Here is a 24,010-nt window from a genome sequence, read left to right as displayed (position 1 = left end):
ATGATGGCAGTGAGAAGCTTTATGTTGTGTATGACAAATGAAATGCAGTCACCTAATTTTTCTGTCCCCTTATTCACGTTGCTTCTGAGTGGTCTTTTTTTGTCTCTACCTCCAGTGTCATGTCAAATAGAAGCTACACCTTCTCGCAAGCTCCATGTTAGTCCAGCTGCTCCAAACCTCTCTGTAATGCAGCACCAGAAGATTGGCTTCTGCATTAACTTCTCCTAGTGGCTGCCCTCCACTACCCTTTCTACCTCTCCAGCGAACATATTCTTGCCTTCTTTACTACTTTCCCCCATTCTTGGGAAGAGCTATCCATGGCTACCATGTGAACACCCTTCAAGTTTTTCTCAAAAATTCTCTTCATCTGGAAGCCAGATATAGCAGTAAGCAATGGTCACTTATTAAGACTGTATTGTGACTTGTGGGTTATATTGACTTTCACTGTACTCATTTGCTTTATCTCACTTCCTGTACTCTAGAGTGAGTCCTTTGACCAAAGATTTTTGTTCTGTTTTTACAGTTTTCTTTTTGGAGCCCCATGCATAAAAGAGTCTATTCCATTCAAGTTTATTAAAAAAAAAAAAAAAAAAAAAAAAAAGGACCTGTACAGAGTTAATTATTCAGATTTTATGAGAATAGCCATACTAAATCTTTATGTAAATAAACTGGCATCTCTATAACTCTTTTTAAAATTTCATGCTAAAGCATGGTACTATTAGTAGTGTAGCATCCTCCATAGTATGCGTCTGGGGATTAATTAGTTTTGATCATTGCCATGAATGTGCTGTTGTTTCCTTTTTTCCCGAGTGAACAAACAACTGTTGTGGGAATGTTTTTCAAAACCTCACACTCGTTCACTCGTTAGAATTTGATTTTATAACTCTCTATACAATTAGATTTCAACTTTTATAATGATTAAAAGTATGATTTCCTATCATTTCACTGATGACTGTATCTGAAAAATCAAGGTTCTCTCTATTGAGATTTATTGAGTTTGAAATAAAAAAAGCAAACAAAATCAAAACAACACACACAAAACAAAGGATTCCCCCCCACCCCTCTACTCCTCCCCAAAATAAGAAAGAAGAAATTGTTTATGAGATGAATGTTTTGAGACTATCATGTATCATGCATCTATCATGCATCCTCTCATGCGTGCCTGGATTTTGAGGTCCCCTGATCTGATTGCAGTCTTCAGGTGTACATTTTAATTTGGTGGTTCTTCCTTTAAATCCTTATTAAAATATGAACTCCCCTACTAAATGATCCATCTAATAATACCATTGGAGGGTCAGTTTTGTGCAATTAGAAGAGAATGAACTCACAATAACAACTAGTTCCAATGAATAATGTTCCATTTTAAATTACTTGAATGTGCTTTCAAGTACTTCACCTAAAACATCAGAATTTACCAAGCAATTTTTTTTATTGTTTTCACCGCAATCACATTTTTCTTGCTCTCAGATTTCTGAAATGCGGTAGTGGTGATTACTTCTACTGTAGTTTTTGTGTTTTAGATTTTAACAGACAGAACTGGTAGTTTCCATTCAGAGTCCGTAAGTCAAAAAATTCATTGTGTATGTGTCATTTTTCCTTGTTAGAGATGATGAAAGGAGAACTAAATTACACCAATACAAAATTTTAACTTAGGCTCAAAAATAGCATCACCTATTCACGCTTCAAGCAAAATATTCGTAATAGGCAGCTTTCTCTCTGAGTTCTGTAGCACAAAGAAAAAGGAAGAGCAAGCCTCAGCTCTGTGTTAGAAGAACTACAGATATAGGTGTAAAATGATGTCTCTATCTTGTCTGAGGGGATTTGACATATGGGGCAGGTTAATATATTCATTCGTTACAGCCATGAATTTTGTAGCGCTTGAAACAGGTAGAATCTATAAATATAAAAATGGAAGAAATTTGCAGTACTTCTGTGCTAATTATAGAGGAAATGAAGCTAATTAACCAACTCTCTCATTCACAATGACCTTGAATGCCAGGTTTGTTACATCTATCATGTTTGTCCATGATATAATTTCCATTCTGGTCATCTCTATCTGACATGGAAGCAGCTCCTTGGAAGAATTTAGGAGCCCTAGCTATGCTTCTTTGGAGATTCTCAGGATTTTTGCACAGCTGCTCACCTCTTTCTGAGGACATCATTAATGCAGAGCGTTTTTCTGGAATTTTACTTTGAAGGAATTTTTCTACTAGCAAAGTGACATGATATTCACTGTTTCTTAGGCACAGGTTTTTATCTTCTCTATTTATTTTACTGGTTTTTTTTTTCATCAGACATAACTGTTGAACAGTTGAAATAGAAGGGAACAAGTTTCCTGAGAAATTAAACTGCAAGATTTGTTTAGGGAATGACAGCAAAAAAAAAGACTACAGCTGCAGTGGTGTCAGCAGTTCTGCTTCCAGTGAGCTAGAGAGTCTGGAAAACATCACTGCTTACCATACGGCTTACTTGACTGCTGTATGATTACTGTTAGAGCAAACAACATGAGACAAGAAGGGGATTTTCCTTTTGCACAGCGCAGCCAGGATGTTTATCCTTCAGGCAATCCAGGTTCTAGATTTTTTTTCCTAGAATAAGTCCTAGGTATGAAAAAGTTTAGAAATACTGCATTTAAGATACCTTGTAATGTTATGCCAGTGAAAATATCTTCCTCATAAAAGTCTATTTTAGAATATGCTGAAATTTTTACATAGTTTTGGTTAATCTGATGTATGAAAATTTTGTTCATACAGCTGTCAGATTTTAAGGTGGTATTCACACAGCTGAGTGAGGAATTATTTAAGGGCTCCTCCCTGATTACAAAAAGGACAGATTTGAAGTAGAATAGAGATTTTATTAGGTGGTGTTCTAATGATGTCCTTCTTGGTACCTATTTTTTCCTGGGTGACCTATTTGTTGAGTAATAGTGGGCATGATGAGCTCAGACAGTGAGGTGTAAACTACAAAGGCTTATAGGAAATATAGCTACAGGCAGCAGGTCTGAAAGCATTAGATCTGACGTCTATAAGGCTTGGGCTGAACTTTCACATTTTTTTCCAGAGGCACAAAATGATCTCTACGGCAAACACTAGGAGTGTGACCCTTCAGAGTTTTTGTAGGTTTATTGCTGATGTGCACATATGCAGCATCTTTTACAATATCTTTTACAGCAGTCTTACTGCATGCTGGGGGAACACTGCAAACCAAAGGAGTTGAATAATTCTAGGCACATACAGTGATCATGTTAGCAGGAAGTTTTTCACACAGAGGGTGGTGAAGCACTGCAACAGGTTGCCCAAGGAGGTTGTGGATGCCCCATCCCTGAAGGCATTCAAGGCCAGGCTGGATGTGGCTCTGGGCAGCCTGGTCTGGTGGTTGGCGACCCTGCACATAGCAGGGGGTTGAAACTGGATGATCGTTGTGGTCGTCTTCAACCTGGATCATCCTATGATTCTGTATTCTGGGATTTCCAGATACCTGCTAAGTTGCCTCAGAGCTGGAAGGCATCAATCTATAGAGAAACATTATTAATATGCAAATGGATGTTTTGATTAGTGTACATGCTGGGGAATTTTGCATTCCACTCATGGATGACTTGCAAATGGCACAAGAGATATATTATAAGCAAAGGGAAATGATTTATGCCTAATTTTCATGTTGAATAGATGAGGTTGCATGAGAATTTTAGCTCCCTGGGTTTAATTTTCCTTAGAGGCAATGGCAAGGGAGACAGATATGCCTGGGGGTCAATTCAGAACAATGACATTAGGTTCCTGCTTTGACTCACTTGCTAGAGAATTTGTTCATTTTCCCAAGGAATTAAACAAATCTCTTACATAGCTGAACTAGACTGAAAATAAACACATGTGGTTCAAATTGTTCACTTATCTATAATTAAGGGACCTTTTCAATATCCTGTTGCTCTCTTCACATAAACTCTGCATCATGGTGCTGCATCTGTGATGATATTCACTTGCATTAGGAAGGACTGAAATCTGTTGCCTAATTACAGGAAGTTCATCAAATGCAGTTTTAATGCAGGGAACATCTTGAGTGTCTGATTTGGGTTTGTTGCAGTGGAAGTAAAGCTTGGGTTTCAACATACTTGGGATTTTATAATACAGCATGAGTTAAATTGATGTTAAAGACTAATTGTATACATTCATCACCAGTGAGGATGAGGTAGATTAATGGGTTACTGAAATGTATGGGAATATATACTCCTGTATTTTATTTCATCATCTCAGTTTAAAGACTTAAATTACTAATCTATTATTATTGTAAATATAATACATAAATATAATAAATTCTACCCTAAATCCCATGTGATTTCCATGTAACATCATATGAAAAGTGTTTCTGTCTTCTCATGGAAAACATACCACAAAATGCTAAAACTTGACCATTGCCTCTGTGCACAATTGCTTTGTCTGTGGTCAAGCTAGCAAATAATTTCTACCAATTTTTCACATGAATGTAGAATGTAGAAAGTAGAATATTTTTACTGTGAAAGATAAGAATTTTCTATTTTCTAGGCTGTTGTGAAAAAGCATTAAAAGCTTAAAGACTGAGTAAGCTCTCTACTTTGAGAGCCTTCAGGTTGCTTAGTCGTAGTTATCTTGATTTTTAATTAGGAGGCAAGTATTCCCAAGAATGACATTAACCGAAAAAGCTGTGAAAGAACTTCAATATACATTTTTCTTGTGAGATATCCAGAATACTTGATCATGTGAATAAATACCTGTGTAACTTTACTTACATAAATTGTTCCCCTGAGCAACCTGCAATGTTCCTGCAACTAGCAATGGTTCTGCTAGCTTTCATCTGGTGACCGTGTTCAAGCTGTGTATTTTAGTTGTATGTGAAAACTTCAGATGTCTTTTTTTTTTTTTTTTTTTTTTTTTTTAGGAGGGAACCCTAATTATAAAAAAATTAATGCTACTTTACACGAAATATGTTTTACTCCAAAGGCTATTTTTCTTACCCTTCAAAACAGTGACTTCACATCACAGTTGTGAAGTATAAAAAAACTTAAAGCAATAAGAGCATGTCTCCAAGCTATTAACAGAGAAGCGTGAAAAGTTGTTTAACGGGTAATTTATGTCATCAACAGTACATTATATTTGGTTTTGCAAATAATGTAATTAATGAACAAATTGAGCCTCAGTGTCTTTAACTATTTTATGGTCTGTGAAAGAAACGCAAATTATTTCATACATAGGAAGTTTCTGTATATGATTTTATATAACTATACTCATCAGAATATGTTAGGAATTTGCTTATTTTAATTTAGCTTCCTTTCCATCATTTTAATGAGTGCCCCTTATCTGGTGTCCAGCCTTGTGCTGTCACAAGGAGTTACTGAAAAATGTGTCAAGTGTCAACACCCACTCCTTCCCACTGGGGACACCCCTTGCCACATGGTTAAGCACGCCCTTCTCCAAAGATTAAAGAAATCCAGTAGAATTTCTTTCAGAACAGTCATGATGGTGTTTAGCAAAAATAAAATGCTGCATTTTAATGACACAATGCTGTGTGGCAGAAAAAAAATCTGTGCCTCCAATTTCCTTGAGGTATTGTTCTGCCATCCTTTTAACAGTTCCCATGGGCACAGGCAGTCAGTAACTTTAATTTATGGTTCTTGTAGCTTTCTAAATGTTTAATTAAGTTAGAGCTTAGTACTGACTCATAAACCTATAAAAGCTGAAAATAGTAAACCAATTATTCATTGCACCTGCCCTCCAAATATGTGTTAGTAGTGAAAGCTGCTCTTCAGTAGACATGGTGCTAAAACTTAGCTACCCATGCACTTGTAAAGCAACATATACCCTGCATGCAATGTCATGGGGAAGGGAGGGGACGCAGGAAGGAGCAAAATTAGGGAAAATGCTTGCAAGAGAAAAGGCACTGGAATGGACTGCCCAGGGAGGTGGTGGAATCACCGACCCTGGGGGTGTTCAAGGAAAGACTGGATGTTGCGTTGAGGGACATGGTTTAGTAGGAGCTATTGGGAATAGGTGAACGGTTGGACTGGGTGATCTTTTAGGTCTTTTCCAACCTTAGTGATTCTATGATTCTATGATTCTACTTACATGTTTCCTTGGCCATCGTACACCCATCTAGTACTGCCAAGTCCTTCATAGTCTGAAGCCCAATAATACAAGCATGCATTAATGTGCAAGATAAACAGCAAGTATCCAGTGGTTCGAATGACCCTATAAAAGTCAACAGATTCCAAATTACAGATGACTGAATTCCTATAAAAAAAAACTAGTAGTTTTTTCTCCTTTTAATATGGGACCTCTTTTTTTTTTTCTTGTGTAAACACAGTATATACTAAGCATCCACTAAGTAGCTCCCCAACTATATTTACTCTGTGAAAAAATTGCAAGCAAAAAATCCTGTCTCTCATGTTTGTCCAAGGTCATATGATATATTTCCTAGAATGTTTGACACGGGATCATTTTTAAATTATGGTTTCCTCAGAATTTCATAATCCACTTCTTTAACTGGCTATGAAAAAATATTAATGAGGCTGGAGGGTACAAATGTCTCTGTTTGCCAAATCCTATTCAAGATAGGCTCCAAATCTGTGAACCGGAGCCCAGAAATATCTGAGGTCAGAAATGAAATGTTTTACAAGAGCTTTACTAGGAAGCCTACAACAGATCTGCTGAATGGTATGATTTAGTAGCTACAGCAGGCATTATATCATTCCTAATCCCAGTTCTTATGCTTATGGATGGTTCTTCAAATAACACCAGTGATGAACTACTTAGCACTGAGTGGCTTTCTATTTAATACAGTAATGATCTCATTGTGTATCCTCTGTTCAGTGCATGGAGATCAAAAGGAAGATCTCCAGGACTTAGCTTTCCACTCAAACATTCATGTATCCAAGGGATAAACAGAAGGAAAAGTACAGGACTTGCTTAAACACTCAGACTGCTCTGTACTGACACTATCTACTAAAGCTAAAGGCAGTACAGTTTGAGTGTACAGTAACTGAGAGGGTGGTTAAATGAAAATTTAATAAAGTCTGGTTGAATTAGGTCCATAAAGTTAACAGGAGATCCTATTTTTGTGGTTTCTTCAATAGAATGCTCTCCTTTGCCTGTTCTTCTTTTGCCATTGCATGCCTTCCTTTGCATCTCCATGTCACTGAGCAATCTGCCTATGTGCACTCTTCTTTAGGATGCCAGCAGGTGAGTGCCATTTCTCTGTTTAAATGTTGGTGTGATTCCAGGACAGCTCTGCGTAGGACTGTAAGCTGTTAAGAACAGAAGATAGCTGACATAATCTACCAATGTTACAATACTGACCATGCTGGATCTACTGCACAGGTTTGAACCCAGGCAGGTGAGCTGAGGCCTTAACAAAGATTCTGGAAGCCCTTCATACTATGCATATTGTATTTCTCTGGGCAAGTATCAAATCTAATATAATAGGTAGATAAGATGTATTAAATTTTGCTAGCTCCATTCCTACAAACTCAAACTGGTGAGTTTGTGAAAAGAATTTTTCAACCTCCTTTTTGATTTTCTACATTACACAAAATATCTCATTTGCAGTGTATGAATATCAAGTCTACAAGCATAATAATTTCTGGAATAAAATAAGATGTTAGTCTTTATTAAAATAAGATAGTATTCATGCTGCAGAAGCACAAAGGAGCACAACCTGTCCCATGCCTGAGACAAAGAAATCTGTTGATGAAAGAATCACACAGGATGATCTAGGACTGGTGACATTATTATTAGCTGATAGGATTAGTGAAAGAGTAGACGAGTTGAGTTCCAGCAACACTGACTACTGAGGCAGCTGTGAAAATTGCCATATCCATGTCCATGAGTTGCCTGAATTGGAACCAAAATTCTGGGAAATGCAGAAGCTGAGAACAATAGACAAGAATTATAATCACTGTTTGAGATCTGTACTGAACTGATTCTCCTTCGAAGATTGTAGTGAAGGATCAAACTTCCAAGTTCATGGGTAGAGCATATTTGAAGAAAAATTTTGACATAGCCTCAAGCTCATGACTATTAATTACAAATAAACAAGTACTGAGGATTTGACACTGCTATTAGAAACCTTACGATGCCATTCTTTAGCTCCTTAGCCAAAGAAACTTCTTTCAGATTTTTCAAACAAGTTAAATTTTGACAGGAGCCTCAGAGTGGTGAACATCTCACCTGAAAATAGCCTCTGTACTCGAGCAGGCCAGTTGAGATGGACAGGATTCCCTATGTGAATGAAGCTTTACATTTATCATTTAGAATGATTACAATAAAGATAAAAAGATTTTTTTTTTTTTTTTAATCTTAAATGGAACTGTTAAAGATGTACCAAATTCCATCCTGTACTTCACTGGCAACTTATGAAATCAAACAGAAGGTGTTCTGTGCCTGGGTTTGCATATTATAAGGATTTAATAAGCACATACCTGTAGATGTATGCTTTGTCCAGGATAGCTTCCAAACGATCATTGAACTCAAAGAATGTGTTATGCTGAATGGAAAAGAAGTGAAAGTAATCCAATCACTCTCCTCCATCCCATATCTTTTTCTTCAGTAGTACTGACAGTTGCTCACATACATATTCTGAAAATAATGTAATTTGCAGCAGTCTAACTTTATAAATTTATCTAAGAGATGAACTGCAAAGCAAAGAGGTAAATGAATAAAAGAATGTTTTGGGTGTTGTGTCCCACTCATTCTAGAGGTCAGATTTCTGCTGATGAATGACTTCTGTATCCTGAAATGGGTATATGAGGACCACTCTGAAAGTAATGCCTCTCATTTTATTATGTTAACCCACAATGTCGGAGACAGATTTTGGTGGTATGGCAGTAGAGATTGAACCTTCTTGTCAATATTTCATTACATTTTATAGCTGTGTGACAAATGGCAGCAGAGGGGCAGTCTGACTTATAGAAGTTTGAAGTTTTGTTGCAAACTGAAGAGCACCATCATTTTGTTTTCATAGTTTTCATCTGTACCTTCAATGTAACGAAAGCCGACTGTCAATGTTTGACTACATATGTCAGGTACAGTTTCATAAATGATTTGTAAGGAAAACAAACTTTCACCTTGTGACACACAACTATCAATAATAGTTTTGGATGTGCATACTCAGTATTTTGATCGTGACTGTGACTGTAGAGGCAGTTTTACCAACAGAAAGTAAAAGACAATGGTTCCAAAGTCACATTTAGCCATTAAAATGGGGAAGGGAATTATGCAAAGCCTATATAGCACAGAGAGCTCAAGAAGGGTTTGTCCCTGCCTGCAAGGAACCTGTTAACCCATGCAGTGGTCTGTTAAGTACAATGAAAGGGAGGGAGAGGGCTGCTGTGTAGCCCCAACTCAGACTCTCCATTGCACGTTCCACATCTTTGGAGTCTATAACAAAACTCTGTTTATGAATTTTATATATGCTGTGTACAGTTTATGCTGTCCTTAAAATTCACATGCTTGCTTTTCAGAACCTGTCATTACCATCAGAAGGAGAAAATACGTTGGCATTAATTGGTTCTTAAATGAATGTTTCGGATCTTTGAAAACTAAAGATGTAATTTATGATTAATCAAATTCAAATAATGAAAATGAATCAGTGTTAAACACAAGACACCTTTAGAAAGTAGGAAATAATGAAGTCACAAGAAAAATAAGAGTAAGGACTTTGGTTGGCTAGAATATATCTTGACTTGTATTCTTTGTTGTTTATTTTACTGATGCTGCATATACTCAGATGATTCCTGAAGATATTTTCCAATTTCTAAGCTCCATATTCCTAAATATTATAAACAATATTTCACTGACTTTTAGAAGCATTTATGTGTGGTTAGTCATCTATCACTAATGCAGAACTTACCTTTAGCATCCTGTTTACCCTAAATGCTGGGTTGAATCCAAAGAAAAAGTATAGAATGTCAAATGGCAATACTGATATCAAATCGAGCTGTTGAAGAGCAAAGAGATCAGTTTAAAATCCAAAATAACTGTAATGCACTTACTTGCTGTCAAAAACCTACTTAGATTAAATCATGATTGAGTATAAAATTTCAACAGTCAGCATGCTGTGCCTGTAACAACCAAAGTAGTGTTAGGGAAGGTTATCTCTTTGGAAACAGCAACAGTTTTGCTCTGCCCTACTTTTAAGTCTCTCGTGTCTGAGATTTTCACCTGTTTCATAGGAATTGACAGTCTCAGATGTTTGGCTATTAATACATTCTGTTATTTCAACTATGGTTCTGACAAGACTGGAACGATAGACATGTGGCTGGAAAGCAGAGGCGTAGAGAGAAATCCACATGAAATTTCTACTGCTTTTAAAGCCAGGATGCATAAAGCAGTGTGAAAGCATGGTGAGTTAGACTCTTTGCTTGCAGCCTGCAAAAGCCATCTGTTGCATACAGAATATTCATCATGGGTTCATAGGATCTCATTACTATTAACATTATTATTATTATTATTGATACTGGCTTTTGTTGTGTTTGGATGTTTTTCCTTTCCATATCATCCATAGATGTTGTACTTATGGATGTATTTTAGTGGTCAATGTTGGTGATATGTGGATGGTTCAAATAAATGATCTTCAAGGTCATTTCCAATCATAATAATCTATGATTCTGTGAATTTTACTAATTTTACTTTGTCAAATTATTATTATTTAGAATTGCATTTGTAATTATTACGTTTTAGAAGTAAATAACATTTATAAGGATGAAGCAACACCATATTCAGATAGAACTAACATGCCATCAACTCTACTCTTTCTGCTGACTTTTAAAATCAGCTGTGATTTTCAGGGAAAGAAAAGATCCCATGGAATCCTTCTGACAGAAACAACAGTATTGACACCAGTAATGAAGGATCTGCTTACCCGAAACTTTACAGTGCTGTGATAGAATTTCTTCATTTCCACTTTGTCTGACTATAGTGATGATGGAAAGAGAAAAAATTGTAGTCAAGAACCACAAGTCAAGAATGATTTTTGCTACTCTACAGTAAGAATATTCTTCTAACAATAAAGTTTTTAATATTCCCATTAATAATGGTCTGAAAGAATGAATGGAGTAATATCAATCCAATGAAGAAATAGTATTTTCATTAGACCAATTTTTCCTTAAGCTAAATTTTATTAGACCTTGGGGTTTATCTGCTTTTTATCCAAATCTGAGCTTTTGTCTAATGAAGTATGCTTTATTTGCATCTTCCCTCTCAAAGTCTTTGTACCAGATGTTGCTTGATCAATACTTTTCAATTCTGGGGCCAAAAGATCTTTTTGACATCAGTAGTTTCTAGAGAAATGCAAAGAATGATTCTAATAGAGCTGTACAAAATTAGCTCATGAAAGCCAACATTAACATACTAGCATTTTAAGTATTATAATAATCAACGTTGCATTCATTAGTAATGATTAGGCATTTGTTTTTAAATTACTGTCCTTTGGAACTGATCTTGATACCTTAATAAGAAGGGCAAATCACAAGAGCAGAGAAATGTATCTATTATTATACTTACTGAATTTATACCAGGAGCACTTTAAAAATAGCCTTAAAACCTTAAAGATATTTCCATTCTGACTTTTAACTTTCACCATTTTAGGCATTATATTAAATGCAGGAGATCCAGCAGAAGATGATCTCTTCACTCACTAAAATCTTTGTATTGTACAACCAGCTTCAGCGGTCTTATTTCAGGGAAATGGAAGGTGAGCTTCCTCCATTACAATTTAAACCTTGTTCATAAAACTTGAATTTTGTAGGATTTCAGCAAGATTGCCAGTTACTGAATGGCTAGGCATGGAAAAATACATTGCACTGCATTCAATATCTATCTGCACTTTATTTATGTAGCTCTATCTGATTTTCCTCTGTAAATGTATTAGCAATTTCTTTTATGCACAATATATAGAATTTTACATAAAAGCAGTGAAGTAAATCCAATTCCAAATTGATTTTGAATATATATGATTTTGAATTTTTTGTTTATTGGGCATAATAGTGTCACATGGAAATTCTAAACTCATTTGTTCTGTGCATTTGGTTTTCTTCTATAAAATGTTACAGAATAGAAAGTAGGAAAGATATTTAAGAAAGTCAATGCTCTATATGCCCTATTTATATGTTGAAGGTAAGCCTTTACCATTTTTCAGGCATGTGCTAATGGTTTTATTTTGCATTATTCTGTAAAAAGAAGATATAAAACAGTAGCAAAAGGCAGAGTTGTTTATAAATATATATATATATTCCCCCCATAAAGATTTCAAATAAATAATTGTTTAAATATCCTGAGATTGTTTTTGTAAAATCTTACAATCTCACTATCAGTAAGAAAACATTTACATCCTGTCCAGCTCTAGCAGAACATGTGATGTCTTCAGCTGTGATTCCTGAATAATGTGAATGGAAAGTTGAATGTTTCACATAAAACATGCCAAAATGTATATGCACATATGAGCATATAATCATAAAATCACTCATTCCAATACAGGTGCACCTATTTACTCCTGGTAAGAAAGCACTTTATGCTTATTTTGCCTGTTGCATCTGTTATTTTCTAGTCTGTTCTACTATTTTTAAGGACTTTCTTATGCAAAATTCCAATGCTTGTCCAGAATGCAGCCCAAAACATATGCTTTCTTCTTCCAAAACTGAATAATAAAAGATCAGAGAAGAAGAATATAGGTATACTTTGCTAACCAAAAAAGTTGTGTAGTTTTGATAGTGCACATTAGTTGTGTACATTACATGTACATGTACAAAAAGTTGTGTACATTAATAAAAACCTTAGCAGATTTCTATAATGTAATTCAATGCATAGTCACTACCTGTGGAAATCCCACTTGCTATACTTACTATTATATCTCCACCTCTTAAAAATTGCACTCGGGGCTGGAAAACCAGCAGGTCACACAGATAGCAGATATCACAGATGATGTCTATGGCAAACCAGTATATTGTATTACTTGGAGTTTGATATGGAAACACGTAGCGAAGGGGGATAAACCAACAATTCCAATTATAGGCCACTGTCACAAGCATGAGCCAAGCTACGTAACGGCGATCTGAAAGACAGAACATTGCATTTACAGATATGAAATCACAACGTTTTCTTATTCTTTTAGACATAGTTATGTTAATGCAGTATTTGGGAACCTTCCTGCAGAGAGAGCTGCTTATAATTATCCCTTTTTTAATTAGCACAGGCTGATAAAGTGACACAGGTTGAAACTAAGAATTACATTAGAAATTGCAAAAGGGCAAAAAGAAGAGTTTGTGAAAGCATTTAAAATTTAATGCATCTGAAAAAGCTCAGAATGTTTTGTTGGTACATGCTATAACTGGCAAGAATTAAGTGGCCCTAATGAATGGGACAGAATTTAGATCAAGAGACTGCAGTTATTTTATACACCAACTTTGTGGCAACAGAGAAATTGCTCTGTCTTTCTAAATATTTACTACTCTCATCAGTTTTCATTCTTTTCCCTATTTGGAATTAAATTTCTTGAGGGTACAATATATGTGTGCCTCTGAATTGCAAACTATGATGTAGATCTTACTTTGGCTTGCAAGTACAATGTTAAACTGAATCACTTCAACATGGTTTTACCCCATTTTAAAGCACAGCTTTTAATTTACCTGTGTATGAATCTATGCTGTCTGGTAGCTTTAGATAGGTCTTGTACTTTTTCAGTGGAGGTTTCTTGAATTTACAGCACAGCATATCACAGTAGTGATCCTCTTCTGGCTTTGCTTCTGCTTCCTCTTTCTTTTCTTCTTTCTTTTCTTCTTTTGGTGGGGGTGGAGGCTTCTTCTTTGATGGTGCTAGTGACATAGAATGCCACAAAATGTGAGATTTTAACAGTGGCTTAATTTACAATATCCTATTTTAACAAATACAAGACCTTCATCATATTAAAAAACTCTTCTAAACACACTTGGCAGTGATTAAAGCTACAATTTATTGTAATACTGAGTACATTAGAAAGCAGATTGGAGAATAAAATAACATTTGATATAATCACACACATCTGCTATCACTAATAGTGATAGTCATACTAGTAATAAAATCATTGCTAATAATACTATCACCCAACTTCATGTTGAGTGCAGTATATATGTTACTGCAGTTCCTTGGGCAGTGCCCAGAACAAGTGCCATAAAAGACTGAAGTAATTCATAATTCAGCTTTCATTAATTCACCTGTGCATTTCCTGTTATATGATTGTTGCATATAATGTGTACAATTAGGATGGAGGTTAGAAAAGACATCACTGCCACAGGCAGAGTTCTCCCCTTGTGTGAGATCTGATATGCACGACACAGCAGGTGAAACAAATGGGAAGCCTATGATTTTGTATATTTCTAAGGTGAGAAAGCCTAGTGTCATTCCTTTGAGCTCCATTCTTCCATTTTATGCTGGATAATTTTGCCCACATATTTGTCCAATTAATTCAGGTTGTTTTACTTCTGAGTAGGCTACACAATCTTAGAAGCAAATTTAAGAAGTGGATCAATAGCGACTGGAAAGAAATAATTGTGAGCTCTATGAGGGGAACAAAAAAGGTAAATGAGTGAAGAGTAATTTAAAACAAAAAAAAAATGGAGTTCTTTTATTCATTGATACAGTTCATTATACTTCTGACACTATTTTTTTCAAGTTTATTAAAAACTGGATAAACAATAAACATCTCAAAATGGCAGAATATCAAATCACCACATTCGATTCTTTGTGAAAAAGAAATAAAGCAAATTTTCCTCTAAAGAGGAAGAGCATTATATTTGTTTGATGTTTCATATTTTATCTAAAGTCAATATTTAATGAATTTCAGATGAGTTTGCTCTGTTTGAAATGCGTGACTGATTATGAAATCAGTGTATCTAGAAGATTGCTGTCATGGATAGAATATTGTATACTTTCACACAACAGATCTAATCTCAAACTGGCCTGTGTCTACTAGTAAGATAGATATGTTTCCTCATAAATTTTAGATTCATCATAATGAATAAAGGTATTTAGGATCTATTTTAAAATATATAAAACTCCTTGACAGAGGCAATTCTAGACATTGTCAAAAATTTTCCCTCAAATTCTGCAGTAATGCGGTTCAAAAGAAACTTGTACCATGGGACCTGGCTTACTGCAAATACTTACAGATAACTTGACTTCACTGGGCACAAGCTGACCCATTTCAATGAGTAAATGTGATGTGGTAAGGTAAACTTACTTACTGAAAAATTTTATCACAGCATTTTCTGTTCCAGCAACAGAATTTTCATTACACTCAGCAGATACACAACTGTTTCATGTATTCTAGAGTCACTTACAAGCTGTAGGACTGCCTTCAGGGGAGGACAACACAGGGTCTTTCAGCTTTTCCTTATAGGCTGTGGTCCTTTCCCGCATTTTTCTGACAATCTCCTGAAGCTGGGCATCAGCATATTCATTTGTTTGGAATCCTTGAGACGTTGCCTTCTGTGTGCTGTTTAAAAGAGGAAAAGTTTCATGTGGTGGAAAGCTATGGAAGAAATTGTGCTAATTCTACAGTACAAGCAGTAGTCAAACGTTAAGACTGGATCTGTATTGAACACAGTGGTTATTCATATCATTTAATTCACTGTTAGGTGGTCACATAAGTTAACTTATGTTGCTTTCTGTTAATGTCCATTGACACTGCTGGATACTTGCAGCAGTCTACAAGATAATGCAAGCAGAGAAGATCAGGGTACTCTATGCTCTGTACAGCCTACTATACAAATGAATTCCCACCATTATTTCTCACTAAATTCTTATTTGGCTTCTTAAGGCGTAGAGCTTATCCTATGTATTGGCTAAGATACAAGGCATGCTCCATCTGTAAAATAAAATATGATCATTACTATGAGTTACAGACTCTGATGCAGTGGTGCAGGTGGAGAGAATATGCCAACTTCATTCATTTTTTTATCTAGGCTTTTTTATGACTTCTAGATAAATGTAGGTAAAAAAAATCTCTTTTTAGCAACTGAAAACAGAATAATGGTGATCTTGCTAAAAGTTCCTCTGCCATTAAGAGGTCACTAACTCTGTGTTTACTCAGACATGTAGTGACACTAAGATTACACTCCAGCATTCATCCTTTCTTCAGGCTTGGAGACCTTTAATTTTTAAGCACCTGCACTCACAAATTCTGCATTGACACTAATGATTTTAATCAGACCTATACATACCACACAGTTGATTAGAAAATCTAGCTGAGAGTATTTTTTGTTTGACACCTTAATTCTCAATTACTTGTTACTATGCAAGCAGGAGCCATTTTTGAGTGCCAACCAGCTCTGCCATGCATTTGGAATTCTATGTAGAGACTAGGATATGGATTTTAGGGCAGAGTGTCTGAAATCTGTGCAGAGAAAACGGACCTGGAGATATCAATTGATGCTCAGCTGAACATGAGCCAGCAGTGTGCCCAGGTGGCCAAGAAGGCCAATGGCATCCTGGCTTGTATCAGAAGCAATGTTGCCAGCAAGAGGAGGGAAGTGATCACTGCTCTGTAGTCAGCTCTGGTGAGGCCGTACCTTGAGCACTGTGTTCATTTTGAGCACTAACAAGAAAGACATCAACACTCTGGAGTGTGACCAGAAAAGGGCAATGAAAGTATGGAACACAAGTCTTATGGGGAATGGCTGAGGGAGCTGGGATTGTTCAGTCTGGAGAAGAGGAGGGTAGTGACCTCCAGGGGTGACCTTACTGCTCTTGAAGAGAGATTATGGTGTGGTGGGGATCTGCTTCTTCTCTCATGTAACTAGTAATAGGACTAAAGGGCCTCAAGTTGTGCCAGGGGAGATTCTGGTTGGATGTTAGGAAACATTTCTTCTTTGATAGAGTGGTCAGACACTGGAATTGGCTGCCTGTGGAGGTGGTGGAGTCACTGACCCTGGAGGAGTTCAAGAAACTTTTAGATGTCATGCTGGGGAAAATGGTTTGTTGTGAATTATTGGTGATAGGTGGACTGGATGATCTTGTAGGTCTTTTCCAATCTTGGTGATTCTATGATTCTATGATTTTGTTCTGTATCCTAGACACATTTTTCAGCTGGTGTTCCACAGTAGTGTCAGAGACAGCTGGAGACAGATGTGATTGGTGCAGTGCACCCACTGGTCTACTCCCACACTGGTCTCAGCTGCTTCATCTGTACTGCAATCCTGCCAGCTATGCTCAATATAGTGAATACAATAGACTACTGTCCTTTCTTTCTTAACAATTTTCCAGCTCAGTATCAAATACCATGGGGATGAGAATACTACAGTAAGAGAAGCAGCAGATGAAGAATGAAGCAGGCCTGAAATTTTCCATTTTTTAAGAACTTCTCAAAGAAAAATACAGGGAAAGTGGCATGACGATATCTTGGAGAATGAAGATGTGAAAAATACATTTGTGATATATATATCACAAATACAAAGTGATATATCAAAATACAAAGTGATCTTTGAATAAACACCACGTCTCCTCAACATTTAAACTTACTTTTATGTTCCTAACAGAAGCTGTAACTAAAAAAGGAGAATGTCAGAGCTTTTTGAGAATCACAGTTTTCTGGAGACACAACACATATCATGTTGCCCAAAGAAGTATAATTTAAGGATGTGAAAATGCTCCAGCAATAAAACCATTGGATAAAATGAAGCTATATCATTAAAAGCAGAAAAAGCACAAGTCTGAAGTATGTGCTTATCATTCCTCTAATTTAAGACTTCTATAGATTCTGTTTCTTAAAACTCTCAGACAGGAGATTAATCAAATTGTTCTAATACACTTTTTCATCTCATCACATTTTATTTTGTTTCACATATTCCCTTCACCCTGGCCATCTGCAGTGTAATGAAATGCTTTCTTATTTTGAGCTAACATGTCACAATTACTTTTACAGCTTCTATGCAAGGAATTTCAAATAGTTTCTAGTCTTCTCTGTTGCTGTATTTGCCCAAGGCATTAGCTATTTTATAAAAAAATACACTATTTTATAAGCTATTTTATAAAAAATAAAAAATAAAAAAATCAGAAGTGTTGTGACAAAGGCCTCTGCTATCTGCTTTTGAGGGAGAAGCCAAAAAGATGTGTAGGATTTCTTGTTGCTTCACAGCCTCTCCAAGACAAGTTAAAGTCTTCTTTATCATAAACATGGAGCTCTATCTCTGCAGTATAGCCCAGAGGAATCATGTTGTTATTTGGGATTGATTAGAAGATCCGTGAATCTGTTTAAAGCTATTTGCCACACAGTTGATAAGAAATTGATTTTCCTTGCCACTTGATTTGCATGATTTCTTCCTCTTTCTAGTAATGAGATGCTTAAATTTTCTGTGGTTAATACAAATGGAAGAGGCTAGAAGTTGAACACCGCTGATTTGAAGGTGTAATTTGTGTGTGTACTTCTTGTGAAGGCACACTTCAAAATGCCTTGGCTAAAGAAGCCCTTTCTAACTCCTCTCTCTCTCACATATTTAGTGGCACTTGCCATGAGTAGGTGATGCCAGTGCCGCATGGCTACCTGTCACTGCATATTGTACTCAGGGTGGAAACTGGGGCCAGGAGCAGTAGTACCTCCAGCCTGCCCTCAGATCAATTCTCCAGCAGAGTTAAGGTGTTTTCCTCTTTTTGTTTGGAGATGGTCCTTTGCCTGTGTGTGTGCTCTTTAGTGTGTAAGCCTTTTATTAACACTATTTATAGATGTTTTATAAATTCGTATTTCTAAGCACATATCTGCCAGTAGGACAAGCTTGAACAGCCATCAGGAGCAAGAGCATATTTTCTGGGTATGAGAGCCTGCTAAAGTTGTTCTCTGCTTTAAAGAGACCATATTCAATGAGAGTAATTAGTTCATCACACTGCATTACAGTACTTTCTGATTCCCATTTGCTACGACTCATATTTTGTACCTGTGAGAAGGGCTAGTTTGACTTGATGGTTGGACTAGATGATCTTAGTGATCTTTTCCAACCTTAATGATTCTCTAATTCTCCAATTGTCCAATTCTATGACTGATGCTTTTAATCTCCTCTGTGAAGGAAATAATGCCTCATTTGAATATGTAATCATATTCATTCTCATCTCACAGATGCAATTACAGACTGTATTGATTTTGCACTGGGCTCTTTCTGGCTTTATTCTGTGTATGAAAGTTTTCAGAGGGTGAATAGGCTGGAGATATCGACCAGTTGCTTCTTTCCCTCTGCCTGTGTTACATAGTTGAATATTTTGTGCTATGCTGGAGCAGATTTGCAGATTCAGAGGCAAATCTCCTTCCTTACTGGCACACTGCCTAGCTGGGCAGAAAAACACTTCTTTGCTTTTCTGTGCTGATCTGTGCTGAATGCAAGGGTTTGCCTCTAAGCTGATGCATTATTCTTTAAGCAAATTTATCTTTATGCAGTACTTTACATTTACTAGACCTATACTTACAAAAGTATGTATCCCTTTACAGAGTGGAACTACTTTCCAGAAGTAGTAACTTCACATGGCCCAAGAAATGGAACGTTAGGACTCAATCTCATGTACTGAGCATGTGGCTTCATGATTACCTCAAACACTTTTTGTTTAGCAATAGCAATATATCTAATGAAAGAATTATATTAGAAATGTATTTTTTAGAAATGGAAATATATACATAATGATAGAATGATAACAATAATGATTTTTTTTAAGTATTTTTATCTTGTAGGTTTTACTTTGATGTAATTTTCCCCAAGTGAAGAAAAAATATTTAAGCACCTGTAGCACAGGAAAAGAAAAAGGCCTTGAGAGAACAGGTTATGGAAATGCAGCACAGAGTGTGCTAATGTGTGTAACATCTTTTAAGTACTGCAGCTTTGAATCTTTCTGTGTTAAGAGTTCAAACAATACAGAAATTAAAATACTATGGGTGATTTTAGAATAAAGCAATTTTAACCTTTACTAGTTTGCAATCTTGAGTTCAATTCTTTCCTGCTTTTTGGCCATGAATACCAAATACTGAGTTCAACTTCCTCTTTTATCTTCCATGTCACCCCGTAGGGTATGAAGTACTATGATAATGTATTTCATAAATGCATACACTCTGAAAAAAAACCAACATATTTCTTTCTGCTGAATTCAGTTATAATCCTTCTCTTTACATCACTTAATAAACTTTCTCCTGTCTATGTGGGAAAGCACTTCTTGTTCTTGCAAGAGATTCTGTTTTTACTGACAAAACTGAAACCTGTATCTTAAATAAATAATTTGTTGTCTTGAATAAATTACGTAGAACTTCTATTTCAAATAACCAGTTTTCAGAAGAGACAATGCATAGCTGCACACATGTCCACAAACAACAATAGTATAGCTGAGAAAGATTTCAGTATGACAGAAAAATGTAAACCTGGTCATCATAAAAGGTATTGATTCAAAGTCATCCTCAGCATGCACTATCAAGTCCACTGTGGGTACAGTTACAGAGGCCAGAACCCTACCCATATCTACTCCCACTTCCAACCTTAGATGACTTAGGAAACTTCATGGTTTTCTTCCGCTTTAACTTTAGCTATTCTGATTAAACTTTCTTCATAGTCAGCAGAAAACTTCTCTGAAGAGAGATTCATAATAACTAAGATGCTTCTTCTCTTAAATATTTATGAAAGGAGTCTATCCTCCTTTGCCTTCACAGGTACTCTATGGACATTTAGGAATGACCTTTTGTATTTTCTTCAATAATTTATTTAGTACAAAATATAGTAGTCTGCTAATGATGATTAACAGGAAATTGAGTTGGGAAGATTACTTCCAAAAAGTAGGATTAATTTCTACATGGGAAAATTAAGCTATTTAGACAATAATAGAAATAAGAGCATATCTAATGCTGCATAATGAATACATTTATTTAAGATCAAATTGTATTGTAAGAATTTATTTTGTGAATGGTAGTATTTTCAATTGCAGATGGCAGAAGATAAATATCCAGTAGTTTCATTCCACAGCAGGGTGCCGATGAACCATACTATATTTTGCTTATGAAAAGCAATGAGGAAAATGTAGCCATAGAATGCATCTACTATTTTGTTTGTGGAGGATCCATTAATATAGGTATATAAACAAATGGTGGGAGTTATTCTGACCATCTATACTATGAAGGTGAATTCGCATAGGAAATGATAAAGTGTCTTAGAATGATTGAGGGCCTAGACAACCTGTCTTATAAAAGAACTACAAAAGATGTTGAGAGGCAGTCAGATCTTTATTTTTATTTTAAGTTTTGGTAGATAAACAGTCAGGGAAAAGAGATATTTGAGCTGAGCAGTATTGTAAGAATAAATATGGACAGAAACAGCATGAATTAATATGAAAGTTTTTAACTCTTTAAAGGCTGTGACAGCATTTCAATCTAGACAGCCTTCTAATATTCTAGAATGTAAGGAAATTATCTCAAGTTGCACCAGGGGACATTTAGATTGGATATCAAGAAGAATTTCTTCATGGAAGTGTAACTAGGAAACAGAATGAACTGCCCAGGGAAGCGGTAGAGTTTCAGTTCTTGAGGGTATTTAAGAGATGTGTGGATGTGGCACTTAGTGAATGGTTTAGTGGTGGACTTGGTATTAGGTGATAGCTGGATTTTTTGCAACTGCAATGATTCCATGATTCTATGAGTGAGTAGCGGCTGAAATAATTGTGATATACTGCAAGATTTTATCAGCTAAGATCATTAAAGGTGTCTTAGACAATGATGCCCAAGAATGAAATAAAATGAATAGCTAGGAAACCTTTGGAAAATTTCAAATACATAAGGACAGGGAAAGTGAATAAGTTAGTGAATTTGCATAGGTGTCACTAGGTCAGTTGCTATAAAAAATCTAAACAGCTCCAATGTTAATAATGTGAAGTGAGCTTCTAACACACTCATACTATTTTACAGACTTGAAATAAATTGTTGACACTTTCAATCTCATGGAATTTCAAGAAGTCATTGATTTAACTTTAATTTTCCACATCAGTCTTAAATTTTGTATCTTCCCACTCCTCGTGATTTCTTTTTTTTAAGAGGAAAAGTGGCCGAGTGACACCCAACTTTAGTAATCCAAGAGATCGCGTCTTTTCCTGTTTACTGCATGTTTTTTAACACTGGCAGTACGTTAAATTTTCTTTGCACTAAGAAAGGAAAAAATAATTTTTTATTTTCATTCTATTTTAGGGCTGTGTTTGCTTCACAATACAATTTGAATTAAAGTTGATGTTACTTTTCCTCTACAATTTTTTAATATATTTGATTAATTTAAAGATAACAATGCAATACTTGGGTGAGTACTTCTGATTATATATATGTTCAAGAATAGACCATATACATTACTAAGCTTTAAGTGAACACCATGTAAATTAAATTACACACTGGAATTGATAACATTCCTTTGTTCAGAGTGTGTAAAGAAATCATGCCTGTGTTGGCCCTAAGCAAGTGTTTTGAAACAAAATATAAAGATAATTCATTTTGCATATCTCATGTTTTATTCTTACAGCATAATGGACAAAGTAGAAACAACATTCACTGTCTTTCTGAGTTATCTACTGACATTGGGCTCCAAACAAACTTCCTCATGCAGCACTGATAAAAATCTAATCACCTAGGCTGCGTGCCATTCCTCCTGTTTAGTTCAAAGGTTTGTCATACTAGCTTCTTTGACAATCCTCTTAGTTATTCAATCACAACAGGCTGTGAATCCTCTAATCTTCTTTAAGGTACTCTCCAGGGAGAAAGCTGCCTCAATGCCAAACATATGACTTTCTATCTGAGGTACCAGACTAAAACATGAATAAGATTTTTATTTTAATAAGCAATTTTTCAGTATGATATGTGCAAAGCAAAGTAGGATATGTGTTGAAAGTACCAATTAACTTTTAATAATCACCTTTCTTTAATGTCAGTAGTGATATAAAGTTGCTTAATTCCACTGGATATTTACCATGACTTAAAAAATAGAGGCAGAATCATGTCTGTCACTAATCATTCTAGAACAAAAACAAAACATTATAGGAAAGCACCATATGGGAATAAACAAGGCTGTTGTGCCATTGGGGCATTCTTATTTGTAAGTGATTAATTCTCTGTTTGAGGTATCTGTCTCTTACCAGGAATGTTTAAAGATATTTTTTAGCACATACACATAAGCGTTGTATAGAGTTGACGAGCACAGCACAAATCCTTCATTAAACTTTCTACTCTTTAATTTTTAATAACTATAGGGGAATAAAAAGCTAAAACACTGCAATGTTACAAAGTGTGAATTTTAAAAAAGGTTGCAATAAAATTTCCCAAATGAAAAGCTTTATTTTCAGTTGACACTTTGATTTCCCACCTGAATTCATTCAAATCGTAAAATATATATTTCATATCATATCATATCATATCATATCATATCATATCATATCATATCATATCATATCATATCATATCATATCATATTTAATATATTTTTTATATTTAATATATTTAATTTAATATATATTGTGCCCCATCCCTAGAGGTGTTCAAGGCCAGACTGGATGGGGCCCAGGGCGGTCTGGTCTAGTATTAAATGGGGAGGTTGGTGCCCCTGCCCGTGGCAGGTGGGGGTTGAATCTTGATGATCCTTGAGGTCCCTCCAAACCCAGGCCATTCTGTGATTCTGTGATTGTGTGTAGGACTGAAGAGAACTTTGGGACGTGCTAAAATCCTATCTCCCATCACTCAAAAAAGGATGAAATACATCTACACCATTCTGGACTGATGCTTGTTTAAACTTTTTAAAAATATTTCTAGTGATGGCTATTCCATAGTCTTCCTAAAGTATCTATTTCAGAGCTTCACTAACCTCTTCATAAGAGTTTTTCTCAACAAAATTTTTCTAACGACTGTGAATATGGGATAAGAAATCCACCTTTTTATCTATCTATCTATCTATCTATCTATCTATCTATCTATCTATCTATCTGTCTATCTATCTATCTATCTATCTAACATTGATATTTTCTTTTTCTAT

General features: G+C 35.6%; 1 protein-coding gene across 1 annotated transcript in view; it reads right to left on the bottom strand.

The window, feature by feature from the left end:
* Positions 1-24,010, bottom strand: part of CNGB3 (cyclic nucleotide gated channel subunit beta 3) — a 57,725-nt gene that overhangs the window by 14,446 nt on the left and 19,269 nt on the right. The window contains exons 4-10 of the mRNA XM_048939585.1: positions 15,347-15,489; positions 13,646-13,831; positions 12,859-13,071; positions 10,885-10,931; positions 9,874-9,960; positions 8,444-8,508; positions 6,093-6,215 (exon numbers count right to left, since the gene is read on the bottom strand). Of these exons, the coding sequence (XP_048795542.1) occupies positions 6,093-6,215; positions 8,444-8,508; positions 9,874-9,960; positions 10,885-10,931; positions 12,859-13,071; positions 13,646-13,831; positions 15,347-15,489 (864 nt within the window). The remainder of the gene's footprint in view (positions 1-6,092; positions 6,216-8,443; positions 8,509-9,873; positions 9,961-10,884; positions 10,932-12,858; positions 13,072-13,645; positions 13,832-15,346; positions 15,490-24,010) is intronic.

This window comes from Lagopus muta, chromosome 3, assembly GCF_023343835.1.
Source record: "Lagopus muta isolate bLagMut1 chromosome 3, bLagMut1 primary, whole genome shotgun sequence".
NCBI lineage: Eukaryota > Metazoa > Chordata > Aves > Galliformes > Phasianidae > Lagopus > Lagopus muta.
This window is presented reverse-complemented; position numbering and strand designations above follow the sequence as displayed.